This window comes from Mustela putorius, unplaced genomic scaffold, assembly GCF_011764305.1.
Source record: "Mustela putorius furo isolate JIRA1106 unplaced genomic scaffold, ASM1176430v1.1 tig00003949_pilon_pilon_pilon, whole genome shotgun sequence".
NCBI classification, from domain to species: domain Eukaryota; kingdom Metazoa; phylum Chordata; class Mammalia; order Carnivora; family Mustelidae; genus Mustela; species Mustela putorius.
Window position 1 is genome coordinate 7664275 of NW_025422093.1, and position 17939 is coordinate 7682213.

General features: G+C 38.9%; 1 protein-coding gene across 3 annotated transcripts in view; it reads left to right on the forward strand.

Moving 5' to 3' along the window:
• SLC16A9 (solute carrier family 16 member 9) overlaps positions 1-17939 on the forward strand; it is a 54099-nt gene that overhangs the window by 14324 nt on the left and 21836 nt on the right. For 2 of the 3 annotated variants that reach the window (XM_004765659.3, XM_013063056.2), the window contains exon 2: positions 8773-9006. In XM_004765659.3, coding sequence (XP_004765716.1) covers positions 8811-9006 — 196 coding nt within the window. In that variant the 5' untranslated portion in view covers positions 8773-8810. Of the gene's footprint in view, positions 1-8772; positions 9007-15460; positions 15552-17939 lie in introns of those variants that run through there. The other variant, XM_004765661.3, reaches the window with a different exon arrangement.

Genomic DNA, 17939 nt, shown 5'->3' on the forward strand with positions numbered 1-17939 from the left:
AGAGGAAGGGAAGCAGGCTCCCTGCTGAGTAGGGAGCCCAACTCGGGGCTCAATCCCAGGACCCTGGGATCATGACCTGAGCCAAAGGCAGAGGCTTTAACCCACTGAGCCACCTAGGTGCCCCAGGATTAATTCTAAAACATTTTCTTCACCCCAGAGAGAAACTTCATACATATTAGCAGTTACTTCCTGTCCCCCCTACCAAACCTCCTAAACCTAGGCAACCCCTAATCTACTTCCTGTCTCTAGATTCCCTATACTGAAGTTTCATATAAATGAGAATCCTGTAATAGGTGGTCTTTCGTGTTTGGCTCCTTTCATTTAGCATCATGTTTTTAAGGTTCATGATGTGGGAGCATGAACCAGCACTTCTCCCCTTTAGACCACATTTCAGTCATCCAGTCATCAGTGGATGGACATTGGGGTTGTTCACCCTTTTTTGGCTGATAGCATTAATTTTTAAAGTGCAAACTTTTAACAGATAATCTTGATTTCTCTAACCTCATTTTGGCTTTTTTTCTTCTATATTTAATATACCAGAAGTCTGAAATGGCTTATTTCTTTTAACTTCTGAGACCGTCCGATTAAGGCCACCACAATTGATTTCACAGTAGTATTAAAGTTGTTATTTGGAGTTGTCTTCCTTTTATAGCTCTGCCATTTTGTAGAAAATGCTTACAGAATTGTAAATATAGAAATCTGTGTGTATGTCTGTGTGTGTATAAAATAAGGCTATCTCAATATGACTTTACCAAGAGTTCTAATAGTTTTCTAGAAGGACAACAAGGTGGATTCTTTTCCTTTAAAAACGACCTTGATCTGGGGCAAATAATACATTACATGTTTATTAAAAAAATGTTTATATATGTTAAAAAAAGACCTTGATATATAACTAAGTTTATTTTACTTCAGAAGAGAAATCGTAAGCTGTACTGATTATGACATGTCATTGGAAAATGACAAAATTCATCCACTGACTATAACATTTAAAGGACTAACATTGGTGTTAATGTGTCTGTGTTCACTAACACATGAATCGCCAAGTGGAGTAGACTCACTTCAAAGTTTATATTATTGGCTCAGAGGGAATTTCTACTATTTTAAATCTTTATGCTACTCCCAAGTAACCAAAAATCAGTCATAAGTGTGTTGACTCTTGCAAGTGATGAGTACACATGCTACACTTTTCACTCCTCAAACACTGTAGAACGAAGCTACTTGAGAATAGGAAAGTGAAAGAGGTGGCGTCATAGGCGAGCTGGAGGCGGGCTCAAGCGCTGGCCACAGGCACAATTACTTGTACCTCTGAACTGCCTCTCTTGTGCTCGTGTCCCACTAAATGGAATTTAATTAACTTATAGTTGAATTATGAGCCTCAATATATGTTAAAGGGTATTTTTTTACCTATATATTTTTAGAATTCCCAAATAATTATTTCCTTGTCTTCATTTTTATTAAAACAAAGAATGATTTGTTTACTCACATTTTTTATGAGAATTCCCCCCATTTTTTTCCCCCTCAATTTCCAGCATCCCTGGACCCAGACTGCAGTGGTGGAGGATCTATGATGGATGTTTGGGAAAGCAGAAGTCACCGTTGTGCAAGCGCGGTGTCAGTGCTAGAACTGCTTCCCACAGAGCAGTAGTTTATGAAGCTTGTTACTTGCATTGGAGTCAGAACCAAAACCTAATATCCAGTAGCTTTCGAATGTGTTTTACTCTAAGGGGTTTGTGATAAAGCTCACCTACTTAATGTGTTCAGGTCTGTTGATTCTAACCAGGAGTTGTGCAAAGTGTATCATAATCTATTTTTAAAATACTTCAAAATAATTTGAAAACATTTCCATTACCCCAGAAAGAAATCTTGTGCCCTTGACAGTCCACGCTCATGCCCACTTTCAAACGCTTCTCAGTAGTGGCTGCCGTGTTTTCATCCCCAACAGTGACGTGCTAGGGTTTCAGGTTGCCTCATCCTGGCCTCTGGTTTAGAGCCTTTCATTTAACAAGAGTAGCATCAATGTAACTGAGGAAAGTCACAAAGCCCAGGTTGACTTAGACTTTTGACACAGCTGATGGATGACCAGGTCAAGACAAAACCAACCTGGAATCAACCATTTCCTCCACCAGGATGTAGTCATGTGATCCTATGCTCCTAATTAAAAAAAAAAAAAAAGTGTTTCAGCATCAGGTAATTTGGCAGTGATTGAGATTGAACAAAAGAAAAAAAAAGTTCTCTTTTACCTCCTAAGATTTGAGCGAAAAATGTATCTAGGACTCTTTACTGACATATAGGTAACACTCAAAAGGGGTAGGGTGATTGGGTTATGGACATGGGGGAGCATATGTGCTGTGGTGAGTGTTGTGTATTGTGTAAGACTAATGATTCACAGACGTGTACCCCTGAAGCAAATAATATATTATATGTTAATAAAAATGAATGAATGAATGGTAAAATGCTTTCTGGTATAAAAACTTAAAAATGGACTATTAAAAATTATTATCGTGGGGGGAACAAAGGCAAGAGGGACCATCAACTGAAAGTAAGATCAATTGTAAATCACTCCCAATTTGGCAAAAAGTAGTATAGTATGTGTGTATACATTTCAGGGACAAAAAGCTTCTATGTCAACAGTGAATATTCATAAATGTCAAATATGCAGTTCTGGGATCCTATATGTGGAGAATAGACATTTTCAGCCAGTGGATGCTTAAGGAAATAGCAAAGAATTGGCATTACTTGAACAGAACTAAATGCAGTCTAAGGTATTAGAGCTTAATCACCATCAGTGAAATGTAGACTTTCATCAACAGTTGGCATTTGCCTTTGACAAAACAAATTCTAGAGTTAAGAGATACACTGTCCTTTATACTATGATAATCTGATTTTCTTGAGTAATAATATGTTGCCATGGTAAGTTTTATTTCATGCTGTTTTCTCTCCACTCCAAACAAGGTTTATAATATGTAGAACGTATTTACTGTTTAAATTAAAAATAAGAAGTGCACTTAAATGATAAGTTAACATTAATTTTGTGGTGTTCCCTTAGACTGTAGTGTGACAAAGAATGGTCTTCTCAAAATGGCTTGTAATTTTGAGTTTTATAAGGTGTCTTGTTATGCAAAGTCTTGGTGTGTGAACACTCCGATTAAAAAAGATTCCAAATTTTCAAAGAATGTACTAGAATATGCTACAATGTGTGTGTTTCCTAGAAGCATACTTTCCTACAGTTATATGTGTAAGAGCCCCAAACTTTGAATATACTCATGGAACTCTAGTCCAAATAAAACAACATTCTCTGATGTTACAGAGCTTGTTATTTTTTAGTACAAAAAAAAAATCCATCGTTTAGGTAATATAAGTGGGTTATTAATGCCAGCATACATTATGTAAAATATGAAAAAAAATCCTATCTTAGGATTATAGGTATAGGCTTCCTGAGATACTTTCTTCTTCAGTTTCAACTGAGAGTGCTACCTTTCTAATCTTGTTTTCCTCTGTGAGTCCTCTAAGATCTGCCTTCTTTACCTTCCCCCAAACGTAGCAGGCCTGTCCTGATTCCACACCCAGGTGCATGTTGTTTTTCTTGCCAGAGCCACGCTTTCCCGAATCTCTCCATTGTTCTTTAGAAACCTACTTCCTAAGGCCTTCCACTCCTGATTTCATTTTCCTCTGACTCCCAAACGTTTAATAGCCGGACACCTCTTTGGAACTCAGAGATCACACGTTATCTTAAGGCCATGTCATATTTCTTCTGAGTTCACTTGCTGTCTAGGGCAATATAATTTAATTTGTAAGTGATCGAGAAACTTATTGTGTAAAAACCCCTTTTATAAAGCTGCATTTCTGTAGATATTAGTGTAAGTGTGCTTAGTGGAAATTTCAGTTAATTTGAAGTTTTTATTTAAATAATGCCAGAGAAGAGATTGTTATCATATATGGAATCATAAGATATGAAGAAGGAAGGATAATTAATTTCAGAAAAAAATATGACATATCTATATTTCCTATATTATGTGGCCATAGACTATATCCCTAAACTTGCCCTTTGACCCAAATGGAACCAAGTAGGGCATAGAAAGTTAAAATAATCAATTTGAAATTATGGGGTACTCAAATTTATTTAGTCTGTTCTAAGTAAAAGAAACAAACACCAGCTAACTTCACAACTAATCTTTTGAGTTAGCTCATGGAGTGAAATGAAAGCCTGGAGAAACCAATCTTGGGTTTCCCCTAGGTAGTCAAGGTAGTAGGAACTGACAGAAGGTCTCTTCAGTGTACTATCTTTGAAATCAATAAACTTCAAATGTCTGTTTTTTTCCTTATGGCATTTCACCTAAGATTCAGAAACCTGATAGAGAGGTCCTGTTGCCCTTGCTTGGGTTAGATACTGTCCTATGGGTCAAGATCAAGGAATCTTAATCAGCAGTGTTACCAACTGTCTACCTATAGAGAAGATCCAAGTCTTCCACAGGAAATTGGGAGCCATTACAGAAGGGGGGGGAGGGAAATAAAGATTAGTTTATTTGTGAAATCAACTTGCAGAATATATAATGTCAGAGAAATAGCAGGTGAGAAACACCTAAGGAATAGAGAGACCTGTAGGAGGAAGTTATTCATTACCCTGACAAGAAATCACGAAATGGTATTTTCCAGCATGTTCTAATGAGACTACATGTATATCAAACTATGAGACAATTAAAGATTAGAAACTGTTAGCCAACTCGTTGTAAAAACTTGTCTTTCTAGTCAGAGTTGATATACATGGGAGCTTTGTATTTCAAAGGTTGTTCTCCCAAATATTTATGGTGAGAAGAATTCTCTGGCTCTTGTCCTATGTGTTGAAATGTCACCCTAGGCAAAGCAAAGTAAAGCAAGGCCAAGGTATTTTGTGTATAAAGGCATTTCTGTCTCCTGAAGTGTGCACACTGGCAAGGGAGATTCTCCTCACCCCTTCACTTTCCCCACCCTCCAGAAAATACTGGGGCTTTCTTTGCAATTCTGGTGTTCTGCCTATGTAATTGTATACTTTTCCTGAAGTTCTGTAATTTGAAGATTTAAATAAACAACAGTCTCATATGCATTTGTTCTTATATAGCTTTTTAGTCTCGCTAGCTGTTTGGCTATTGCTATCATATAGTATCTAGTTTAGGGAATCAAGACTATATTTTCTTTAAAAGAAATTTTGACCAAGAAAAATGGCAGAATACCCAATTGTCATTAGAAGGACCAGCATTATATTATTTGCTTTTATAGTAGAGTAGGTACTAGAAAGAGTTAGTTTCTGATGGTTATTTCAAAGGATTTAGATATTTGGAAGTTTGCAGTATTCTGTCTGCTAACACAATCATTTGGTCTGAGAGGCTGGCCTTTAGACTCTGCAATTTTGTGTACAAATTGTAACCTCTTCCAGTTTTCAGTTATGAAATACTGAAAGTTAATTTATACAAAGGCCTGTGGCAGGTGGGGATGTGATTTTTGCCTAGTGTTCTGAATGTCAAAGTGAATACATTCACTGAAGCGCAGATAAATTGGTGGTTGTAACCATGACTCTCTTAAGATAGCCAAATGCTCCACCATCTAATTAGGGGCATGCATGAATGGCTGAATGATATTTTCCACTGTCTTTAGCTATTATCTGATGAAACAACAGCCAAGGGAATGGCTAAGAAAGACCTGTGGTCAAAGAAGACTCTGTTGAAACTGTAAACCTGACATGGTACAGGGACATAGGAAGTGTAGATTAAGTGGGAAGCCTTGCGGGGGCAGGGAGGTGGAGATTTGGCCCTCCAAATCCATTGCCATGTAAACTGTTTTAGAACTTTGGAAGAAGTAATATTTTCAAATTCTTTGAAAATATTACTTTGATTAAAAAAATTTAGTAAAAATTAAAAACAAAAAGAAAAATCTCACTTGTCAATTTAAAAATCCTTCCCCTGTCCCCCAAATAGGCAGATATAATCAAAATAGTGCATGAACCAAGGATGATTTAATCCAATAATGCAAGGGTGGTTCAAGGTAGAAAAATAGAGTTTTAGGGGTGCCTGGGTGGCTCAATTGCCTTAAGCCTCTGCCTTCGGCTCAGGTCATGATCCTGGGGTCCTGGAATTGAACTTCACATCTGCCTTCCTGCTCAGTGGGGAACCTGCTTTTCCCTCTGCCTGCTGCTCACCCCTGCTTGTGCTTTCTCTCTCTTTCTGACGAATAAAGAAAGGAAAAGAAAAGAAAAGAAAAGAAAGTACAGATTTTATTACATTTAAAGTTCTATGGAAGAGATCATAATCATCTCCCTGTGCACCAGAAATGCCTTTGATAAAACATAGTAAGCATTCTCTATAAGAACACTCAAAATTAGGGAAATAGATAGATATATTTTCTTAATTTTGTGGAATAAATTGATTTAAGCCCCAGAGGCAGCACCTTGGCATTTGAAGGTGTTCTAAGTTAGGAGCCAGAGACATACACCCTCATTATTTGACATTATCCTGTATACCCTGTTTGATGCAAAGGCAAAAGAAGGAAATCTGAAGTGTAAAAATACAAGGTAAAAATGTAAAACTATTACTGTTAGTAGATGACTGTGGAACTTTATTGTATTATATATTGTATATACCCAAGAGAATTGTCCAAGCATCTAAGGCAAATGAGAGAATTTAGTAAGGTAGTAGGACACAAAATTAACATACAGACATCAATAACTTTTACGCACAAAAGCCAAAGAAATAACCCCAATTATAATATTAGCAAAAAGAATAGAGTACTTAAAATTACCTTAAACTTAATAATTAAACTAATGTGGTAATGGTGAGTGAATAGGCACAGAATGGAAAATCCCGAAACACACCCGTATATACATACCCAAGAACTAGGTAGGAATTACAGATAGCTTTTCATCTATGAGATGACATACAACATTCAGGGAAAGCTGAAAAATGCAAGTGAAGTCTATAATGAAATACTGTTCTACAGTTACCATATTGGCAAAAATCCAAAAGTTTATGACACACGGCAAATTGCCGGGCATGACGTAAATTGGTTTAATCCCTTGAAGCCAATTTTGTAATATTAGTTACAATTACAGTGTACATAGCTTTTGACTCTGCAATTCCTCTTTTAGGTTTTACCTAACAGATACGCATATATGCAAAAAGATATATGTATATGTAAGGTTATTCACTGCGGTGTTGTTTTCATTGTAAATCACAGGGAACTAAGAGAATTAGTTAAGAATTAAGAGAAAGCCCTATACTGAAACACAGGGCAGCACAAAGAAGAGAATGAGGAAGGTCGCTATGCATTGATGGGAAAGATCTTTAGGATATTTTCCAAGTGAAAAAAAGCAAGACATATACAGATACATATGTATATATGTACATATATATCATGCTATTTTTCTGTGTAAAAAATAGAGGAAAGCTATATTTGAGTTAGCAATATATGCATAAACAAACTCTAAAGAAGGATATAAAAGAAACAAGAAGCACTGGTTTCCTGTGGAGGATATGGGAGTTAGGCGAGAAATAGGTAGGTGTGGATTATATACCTTTGGTCCCTCTTTTTCATTCTTGAACTAGATAATAATCTAGGTAATAAACAATAATATATGATAACAATAGCCAAACACCTCAAGAGACTAAAAGGCTGTGTAATGTTTTGCTTATTTGGTAACTAAATAAACAGTGTGCAACCATATGGTGAGATACTTTGTGCTTAATTAAGAAAAAAATGACTAGGGATGCTGTCTATGTATTGATAGGGAAAAATCTTGGGGATGTTAAGGGCATGAGACAAGGTTTGGAATAGAATGTACAATATGCTATTTTTTGTCAAAAAAGAGGAAATTTCCTGTACATTCGTGGAGAAAGTCTGGGAGGATACTCAAGTTGGTGGGTGTTATGATGTACTACCAGTTCCCCTCCAGACTCCCTTTGGGACTGAGAGATTCCTTGCCCTAGCTGCACTGTGTGGATGCCTTCAGCTGACACCCCTACAGAAATGATTGCCTCATTTGAAGGGAGCCCCCTCACCAATGGTCATGCCCACTCCCTGGATGGCCTGAACCCGGTGAATGACCAACATGGGAGTGTGATGGGCCAACTCTCCATGCCTAACTCTTCAGAGCAACTCTGAAGGGCATTCCAGCTTTAGAAGTCCCCTTCCTTGACACTACATGGCTGCTTATCTTTTTTCCTCTCCGGCCTATTACCTTCCAATGGAAAAGAATAGTTCTAAAAAACTTTCTTCTTACTAAGAACCTTCTTCCTGGGGAAGCTAACATGTGGCAAGAAACCAAACCTGGTGAATGGGGACAAGGTGTTCAAACTGTGCCTTTTTGCAATTAAAAAATTTCTTTTGAAGCATGTGGATGTATTCTTTACTCAAATCAAGAGTAAACATTTTAAAGTTAGGGCACCTGGATGGCTCAGTGGATTAAAGCCTCTGCCTTTGGTTCAGGTCATGATCTCAGGGTCCTGGGATAGAGCCCCGCATCGTGTTCTCTGCTCAGCAGGGAGACTGTTTCCTCCTCTCTCTCTGCCTGCCTCTCTGCCTGCCTCTCTGCCTGCTTGTGATCTCTGTCTGTCAAATAGATAAGTAAAATTAAAAAAAAAATTTTTTTTAAGTTAACTTGATATGTCAGTGATATTTTATGCTTTTCCATGTGTATTTTTAAAGAAGACTTTTATGACTTAATTTAGGAGGAGATATTTTTAATCCAAAATACTGTGCCCTACCACACTCTAAATATGTTTTTCTCCTTTTTTTTTTTTTGCTTAGGACCTACAGAAGAATACTTTCTTGATCTCTTACCTACGATGGAATTTAAAAAGTCACCTGATGGTGGATGGGGCTGGGTGATTGTGCTTGTCTCCTTTTTTACTCAGTTTTTGTGTTATGGATCACCGTTGGCTGTTGGAGTCTTGTACATAGAATGGCTGGACATCTTTGGTGAAGGAAAAGGAAAAACAGCCTGGGTCGGATCCCTTGCAAGTGGAGTTGGCTTGCTTGCAAGTAAGTGGATAAATGCATGCTTCTCCTCTGTCCCCTATCGTTGAATTAAATTTGCGGCCTCACTAACACTGTGCAAGCCATAGAAAGATATATATATATTTTAAGTATAACATATTCCCTGCTTTCATTGAAATTTTAGTACCTTTTCACTATAATAAATCTATGTGAAAATACAGGGATCTGGAAGATTGTCATTCATCTCTTTATCCATTTATTTGCTGTTATATGCCAGTCAGTGTGCTAGATTCTGGATATAAAAAGATGAACAGTAAACACACTGTTCCTGCCCTTAAGAGACTCACAGGGAGATGAGGGCACAGATCCAGGCATGTCCAGTGAATGCTGGTAACCAGAGGACCACGTGATGTTGGGCAGTACTAAGCAGATCCTGTATAATTCAAAGTTAGTTCTCTGCCATTTAGGCACACTGTGATCAAATTGTATGAACATCATTTGTGTCCCCTTTATAAGAGAAGTGTGACATAGCAAGGGGTTGTCCCATCTCACAATGGTGATGCTATTCAGAATTCTAATGCAGTGTTATGCATGATGTAGATGTGATATATTTGTCTTCAAAGGCTTTTTATAATGTCTCCAAGAGTAATGTTCTTCATAAACATTTATATATGATATAATGTGATTCCTGTCATCTTTAGAAAGAACAATAGAGGGTTTTAATTTACCTTTAAAGGATGAAAATCATATGACCCTTCTATTTCTGAAGTAATAGTTTGAACTCTGCAGCAGTGTTTAATGATCATGTAATTTACTTGGAACTATCTAAGCACAGGAGTGCTAGGATGGTTTGGGGTCAGTTGCCCCGGAGTCTCTTCCTATTGCTACGAAGTTGACGTGGTTCATTGAACAAATCACAATCTCTGTTCTGTGGGAACATAGGGAGAAAATAAGGACATTGGATGTGGTGATTTGTAAGGTAATTTTCAGTTCTGAAATGATTTCATGAAAACAAAATAAACTAGCTGTACCTTCTTTTGAGTATGTTATCTTTCCTGATCTCTAAAAGGGATTTTTTAAAAGATTTTATTTATTTATTTGAGAGAGAGAGAGAGAATGAGAGAGAGAGAGAGCATGAGAGGGGAGAGGTCGGAGGGAGAAGCAGACTCCCTGCTGAGCAAGGAGCCCAGTGCGGGACTCGATCCTAAGACTCCAGGATCATGACCTGAGCTGAAGGCAGTTGCTTAATCAACTGAGCCACCCAGGTACCCCTAAAAGGGATTTCTCAAAACAAAACAAAAACATTTGCTTCCAATTAATGTATTACCTTGTTAAATTAAAAGCAGGACTTGAAAAACAATCCTGGATCATCTGGTCATGCCAGATAAGATAACTAAACATAACTAAACAAATGAAAATAATACTGTCATTATGAACTCAAGAAAAACAGGAAGAGTTTGCTCAAGATTTGTTTGAAAGAGTTTTTTAAAACGCGGATTGTTTGCAAAGCTGTCAAAGTACAAAAGGATGATAACTGATATGTTAATATACGGGTTTGCAAGTACTGATTTCTTGAAAATGATCAGGTATGAAGAGGAAATAGTTTTTTTTAATTTAATTTAATTTATTTTTTTCAGTGTTCCAAGATTTATCGTTTATGCACCACACCTAGTGCTCCATGCAATACGTGCCCTCCTTAATATCCACCACCAGTCCTTCCTTCCACCCCTGTCCATCCTTCCACCCCCGTCCCCTCCAAAACCCTCAGTTTGTTTCTCAGAGTCCACAGCCTCTCATGCTTTGTCTCCCCCTCCTATTTGCCCCAATTCACTTTTCCTATCCTTCTCCTAATGTCCTCCATGATATTCCTTATGCTCCACAAGTAAGTGAAACCGTATGATAATTGACGCTCTCTGCTTGACTTATTTTACTCAGCATAATCTCCTCCAGTCCCAGCCACGTGATACAAAAGTTGGGTATTCATCCCTTCTGATGGAGGCATAATACTCCATTGTATATATGGACCCTATCTTCTTTATCCATTCGTCTGGTGAAGGGCATCTTGGCTCTTTCCACAGTTTGGAGACAATGACCATTGCTGCTGTGAACCCTGGGGTACAGATGGCCCTTCTTTTCACTAGATCTATATCGTTGGGGTAAATACCCAGTAGTGCAATTGCTGGGTCATAGGGTAGCTCTATTTTTAATTTTTTGAGGAATCTCAACACTATTTTCCAAAGTGGCTGCACCAACTTGCTTTCCCACCAACATTGCAAGAGGGTTCCCCTTTCTCCACATCCTCTCCAACACTTGTTGTTTCCTGTCTTATTATTTTGGCCATTCTAACTGGTGTAAGGTGGTATGTCAATGTGGTTTTGATCAATTTCCCTGATGGCTAATGATGAACATTTTTTCATGTGTCTATTAGCCATTTGTATGTCTTCTTTGGAGAAGTGTCTTCTGTCTGTCTTCATGTCTTCTGCCCATTTTTTGACATGATTATCTGTTTTTTGGGTGTTGAGTTTGAGGATTTCTTTATAGATCTTGGGTATCAGCCCTTTGTCTGTGGTAGGACAGAATTTTTTAATGTTCTCCAATTAGTCACCATTTTTATTAGCAAATACTAAGTTAAACAGAAATGTCATTACTTCATCTTCCAGCAAGGGTCAGGGATGATGAAAATGATATATACCTCAGTTAGCACATACTCAGAAAACAAATTTTTTCACAAAGTCTGTCCAGGTAGGTGTTGAGGGTTCAGAGGAGCTGAGAGCTCCTTAGGGATGGATGGGGCCCTGGTTGTCAGAACTCAGGCTGAGACTCAAAGTGAACTGCAGCTCTGCACTTACTCCAACTTCCCTCTGCTTCAAGGGCACCCCGTTAATCTGTAGCCAGGACCAGCTACATAATTTGCAGGCCCCATTGCAAAATAAAAATGCAAGGCCCCTTGTTAAAAATTAAGAATTTTGAGACAACAACAGCAGAGGAGTCAATCAAGTTTACTCTCTTCAACCCTCAGACATTCTAATTCAGTCAATCTATGATGGGGCCCACATACATGAATTTTTGTAAGCCTGAAAAGTGATTTTCAATTGAGAGCTACCATTGGCTTAGACCCTCTTGACTTAGATTTCAATCTTGCCCTTCTTGAGAATTCTCCAATGTATGATTTGCTTTGACTTATTTGTAAATGGAGCTACTGTAGGTTTCTGCTTGGTTGTAGCACCATTCATGCTATATAAAACATGAAAAATAATGTCCACTGACTCTGATTCTGGTGAAAAGAAACCCCACAAAAATGGATGACCTTGCATCTTTTTGATAAAATATAATGTATACATATGTATATATATATATATTTACATTCATACATTTTTTGATAAAGATGGGATTTATACACATACATATATGTATGTGTGTGTGTATTTGCTTTTAAATTCAGGAGTGTATGTAAATTACTCAAGCTTGTCTAAAAAGGCAATTTCCTACCTATCAGTGCAGTGGGGTGGGGGGAGGAGGGGTCGTCCTGGGCGTCTTCATTTTAACTAGCTCCCCAGATGACTATGATGCAGGCGGGCCATATTATATCTGAGAAACATGAGTCATTGCCTTTACCCAGTTTTGTCCAGAGAAAACATAGAAGATGTCATCCTCAGTTCTGTGATCCAATGTCTGAAGCTTTATAACTGAGCAAGGCACAGAAGAGTAAGTACTTTTGCCAAGCAACATCTAAATTCTGAGGTTCTTGTGCTTGTCCTTTAACGTTCACTAAGCACCCTTTTGTGTGCTTGGCTCAGTATCAGCCGCTTTCACTTACTTGATCTTAGTTGATCCTCCGAACAATGCACCGATATAGGCATTATTGTCCTTAAGATATAGAGCCTAAGATGCCCACACAAAGATGACGCCCAAGGCAAAGCACATTCTCTAGGAGGAATAGTGGTCCCCCAGGCTCCAGTTTTCCTAACGTGTTCAACCCATTTCTTCATCTTTAAATTGGGGACAATAAAGTATTACCTTCTATGATTGTTGTGTAGAATAATGGAGATGGTGCTTGGTATGACTGAGATGCAGGTGCTCAACAAATATTAGCTATTAGAGGACAAGAATCAGCCACAAATAAAATTACTTTAACAAGCAATTCAGACCAAACTGTGGAAGCCGCAAAAGAAAGGGACCCTTCAGAATGAGAGACAAAGATATTTCTGGGCTATGGACTGGAGGGAGACTGGAACTTTGGTAAGATTGTACCTGAGCATCTCAAATGTAAAGGCCCACCCCTTTTCTCTGGCAAACCTAGACTTGGACAGTAGCTAACAGTAGAATATTCGAACCATGCAAGACATGCACTCCTTTACTTCACACTCTTCATCATCTTAATTCTTCATTCCTTCTCTTTGAAACTCGAGCAGTTGAGGGGAAAATACTTCTTCCTCTCGTCTGAATTATTTGCTTATTCAGATGATCCTTGCGTTAAAAAAAGCTGGGAATTGGGGTTATATTGTAAACGAGCTCACCTCCGTTACACATCTCCTCCGTGCTCAGGATTCAAAAGCTTATCCTCTGTGCTTATCAGGGATTTTAGTTTCAGGGAAGAGATAGAAAAAAGGCTTACTGATAATTTCAGACTTCGAAAATGCAAAGGCAAAGCAATGTCTGGAGTTTTATAGAGATGGGTTGTTAGATGGAAGGAAGGGCTGTGCATGGTGGGCTGACAGGGAGAAGGCCATCCACACTGACTCCCTCTATGCAAAGGTCTGCAGCCTGCACTGCAGGTACGCCAGGTAGAGTAAATCCGGCAGAAGGAGGCCTTGCATTGGGAAATGTGATGGTCAGCATCCACCTGGGTAGCCTGTATTCCCCAGTTAGTCAAACACCAGTGTAGGTGTTATTTTAAAGGTATTTTACAGATGTGCTTCAAGTTCACCATCAACTGACTTTAAGTAAGAGAGATTATCCTCAATAATTTGGGTGAACTTGACTCAGTACATTTAAAAAGACTTAAGAGCAGAAATGAACTTTCCCAGAAGAAATTCCGTCTTCATGCTGTAGCTTCCGCCTGTGCCAGAGAGTGTCAAGCCGCCCCTCCTGGTGGCCTGCCCTATGGGTTTTGTACTTGCCTCGCCGGGTCTCACAATCGCATAAGCCCGTTTTTTGCAATAAATTTCCCAACACACATCTTCTGGTTCTGTTTCTCTGGTTGAAATGTGACGGATACAGGAGGGAAGGAACTTAACTGAAATCAGGGGCTCTCATGGCCCTGCATTGTTTTCAGATGAGCTCAAACACTTTTCCTTTAGACGTCATTCTTCAAATTCAAGAAGGGTGGGGCCGTTTTTCAGGCAACAGTGTTGCTGAAACAGCAGGGAGACCTTTTGTTCTCTATTTTTGTGCTCTAAGCAGATTTAACAGTCTCTCCCCTCCCTTTTCTCCTTAATTTCTCCAAAGGCCTGCAAACTGATAATAAGTCAATAAATCTATGCTCAGCTTAATAGTGACTCAGCATAGCCAGTTGGGCTTGCTGAATGAGTTGTGAGTGCAGGCAGAGTGGTGTTAGAGGATATCTGGACGATTTTACTCTCAGGCACTGTTACTCCTTCAAGTAGGACTGAATTTCTGCCTCCTGCAAGGGTTCTGTTGCATCGGCCAGTTCCCAGGATGCTAGGCATTTCCAGGATTGGTGAGAATGACTCCAGGTTTTGCTTAAGCTTTCCGTGCTCTTTATAGATCAGCAAACCAACCAGCAAGCAAAGCAGCTGTATGCATGATCAAGAATTTGAGTGGGTTTGGCTCCTTAGTGCCTTTCTCTTCCTTTAGGGAGATGAACTTGAAATTCTGGTCTCAGCAGGAACAAGGGATGAGAACCTACAAGAGTTTGCTGGGCTCCCTGCATTGTGGGTATCGGGGTAAGACTTTCCTGGCTCAGTCATCTGCTCTCTTAGGAAATGCTTGCTCTGCTGCCAGCATACAACCTGGTTACAGCTCTGTTTTTTTTTTTTTTTTTTTTTCCCCTCACTGTGCTGTCAGCCTACTTACGGCTTCAGTGCAGTAGGCCTCACCATCTGACCACTCTTGGGATTCTGAAACATTTTAGGAGAAATAAGTGCATGGAAGTGATTTGTTTCCCAAAAGGCATGCTTTCTTTCCCAAAGCTATCTTATAATAATGACAAATTTGAAAACCACATTATGTTTCGGTTTTCCTCCATTTAGAATTTTCATCCCTTTGTTGATATAAGCACATTTTAGGGCCCAGTTCAAGGCTTTTTTTTTTTTTTTCCCATGGCGGTCTCCCTTTTCTGAAATCCCTAAACACATGATTTGAGCCTTTCTTTCGGTGCCTCTTATCTGTGACCTTGGTTTTATTTTATTTTATTTATTTGACAGAGATCACAAGCAGGCAGAGAGGCAGGCAGAGAGAGAGGAGGAAGCAGTCTCCCCGCTGAGCAGAGAGCCTGATGCGGGACTCGATCCCAGGAACCTGGGACCATGACCTGAGCCGAAAGCAGAGGCTTAACCCACTGAGCCACCCAGGCACCCCATGACCTTGGATTTTAATTGAACACTTGTGTGTTTATTTTGTCTTCTGGGGTAGGTCTTATATTGTGTGTCCTCCTCTCTGTGCTTCTGCCATGATAGGAGACTCCGGGGCTGGGCTGTCCAGCACAGCTGCCACCCACCACATGTGGCTACTGAGCACTTGAAATGCAGCAAGCTCAAGTTGAGAAGTACTCTAAGTGTAAAAAATTCACACTGGATTTCAAAACCTTACTACAAAACAAAAGAATTTCAAATGTCTCCTTAATGATATTGCAGTGTTGAAATGATAAGGTTTTAGATGTATCGAGTGAGATAAAATGTATTACTTAAATTAATTTTACCTCTTTTACTTTTTCTTTTTTTTTTTTTAAAGATTTTATTTATTTATTTGACAGAGAGAAATTACAAGTACACTGAGAGGCAGGCAGAGAGAGAGAGAGAAGGAAGCAGGCTCCCCGCTGAGCAGAGAGCCCGATGCGGGACTCGATCCCAGGACCCTGAGATCATGACCTGAGCCGAAGGCAGCGGCTTAACCCACTGAGCCACCCAGGCGCCCCTCTTTTTATTTTTCTAATGTTCCTACGAGGGAGTTTAGAGTTCCATATGTGGCTCACGCGTCCGGGTCCTTGTATTTCTATTGTGTAGCGTTGCTCGAGAAGACACTTGGTAAATAGTGAAGGGATGACAGTGAGCAAATATTTAGTTTTTCGTTTAATGAATGCAGACCTAAATATAATGTTACCAACGTATTTTAAAATTTTAAGAAATATATTCTTCCTCCATGCTAATTTGAACAGCCAGCAAAAATGTAGCTCTGTTGTTTCTTCCTAAATTACCCTGAGGGCTGAAGGAAACAATTTCACCACTCACTTGTAGATCGTTCCGACTTCCTTATAATAATTCGTTCTTCTCATTTTCTTAATTCACCCGTGATCATAACAAAACGCTTTTTCAGTTAGAATTTTCACTTTCACTTCCTTTTTTATTCCCTTCATTGGCTGAAAATTACCTCAATCAGTCTGATTTGCAGATGACTAGTAACAAATTATTTTATGTTTTTAGTTTCATTTTGTACTGACGAGGTTGCAGGGCTCAAAATCCCATCCTTATCTTGCTCACTTTCTTTGCTCCTTTCCTCAGTTTGTAGGGTTATTTCCTAACATACAGGTTCTTACTTTTTTTGAGTGAATGTGTCCCCACTGTGCCAAAAATGTTGCTAGAAGAATAGAATATCTTTAAGAGCCCTGACTACTGTACGCTGGGAAGGAAGGAGAGAGCTGTTCCCCTCTTAGTGCCCTGCACCGCCGTCTACCATCCTGAGACCATTCTGTGCTGACTGGCGGCTCCGCCACTTAACATTTAGCCAAGGACTAAAGGACTTTCAGTTCCCCCAACTTGTCAACATTAATCTCCCAGACAGAATGTAGTAATAGTAATAATGTCTCCCAAACACCAGTATACACACAGTTGTAGTTTCGAGAAACATTTTCACTGAAGGCAAACTGAATATGAAGGCATTGATCCTTGGTGTGTATTAGCTTCCCACTATCTTCTCACGCTTTTCCATTTTATTTGCAAATGATATATTCTCACTATTTCCTTATTAAAAGATTCCTTCTTTCTCTTAAATGAAATGGCAGAGATAATAGACGGCTGTTGCATTTTAAAAACTGACTTTGCTTGTTAAAAACTGGCACACAGACGATGAAGCTTCCTTCTTCCTTTTTTCTAAAATTTTACAACTTTCCATAGATGGAAGCACTGGCTCATATTATGAGTTAACTAACTTTTGTTCCAGAGGCGCCTTCTGTAAAGTACAAGACCTGAAGCGTTAAAAGTAATCTCCCCTGAGAGCTGTCCTTCCATTGTATTTATCTCTTGAAACTCGTCCAGCACTGAGGAGTACTCTATGGTTTCTCATCTTGGGAAACTTGCCTGCTATTACTGAGAACTAAACACACAAGTGTGTCATGTCTTGCAGATGTGACTTAATGGTCAATTCCAGTTATACTTTGCCCTGATTGTTATTGATGAAATACGGGACTGCTGTGGTTTAAATCCATATAAACAGAATCTAGAAATACTGTGGTTCTAGAATGAGAATAAAATAATTTGCTCTGAACTTTTAAACACCAAAACAAGCATGGATGTTACATTTTCATCTGCCATAAATTCATAGGAACTCTTAAGCTGTAAGATATTAACAAATGTACATTGGCGTTTTTATTAATATTTTGATTTTTAGGTGTCAGTTGAAATGCTTCTCAGTTGGGAAGAATGCTAAGCTGACTTTGGCCTTAGCCCTCTCATTGATTGGCTCTGGATTCTTGGTCAAATTGCAGGATCTTTCTGAGTTCCAGTTTTATCATTCTAAAAATGTGGTGTTTGGACTCTATCCAAGGCCTCTTTCAGCTCTAAAATTCTGTTTTAAATCTCTGA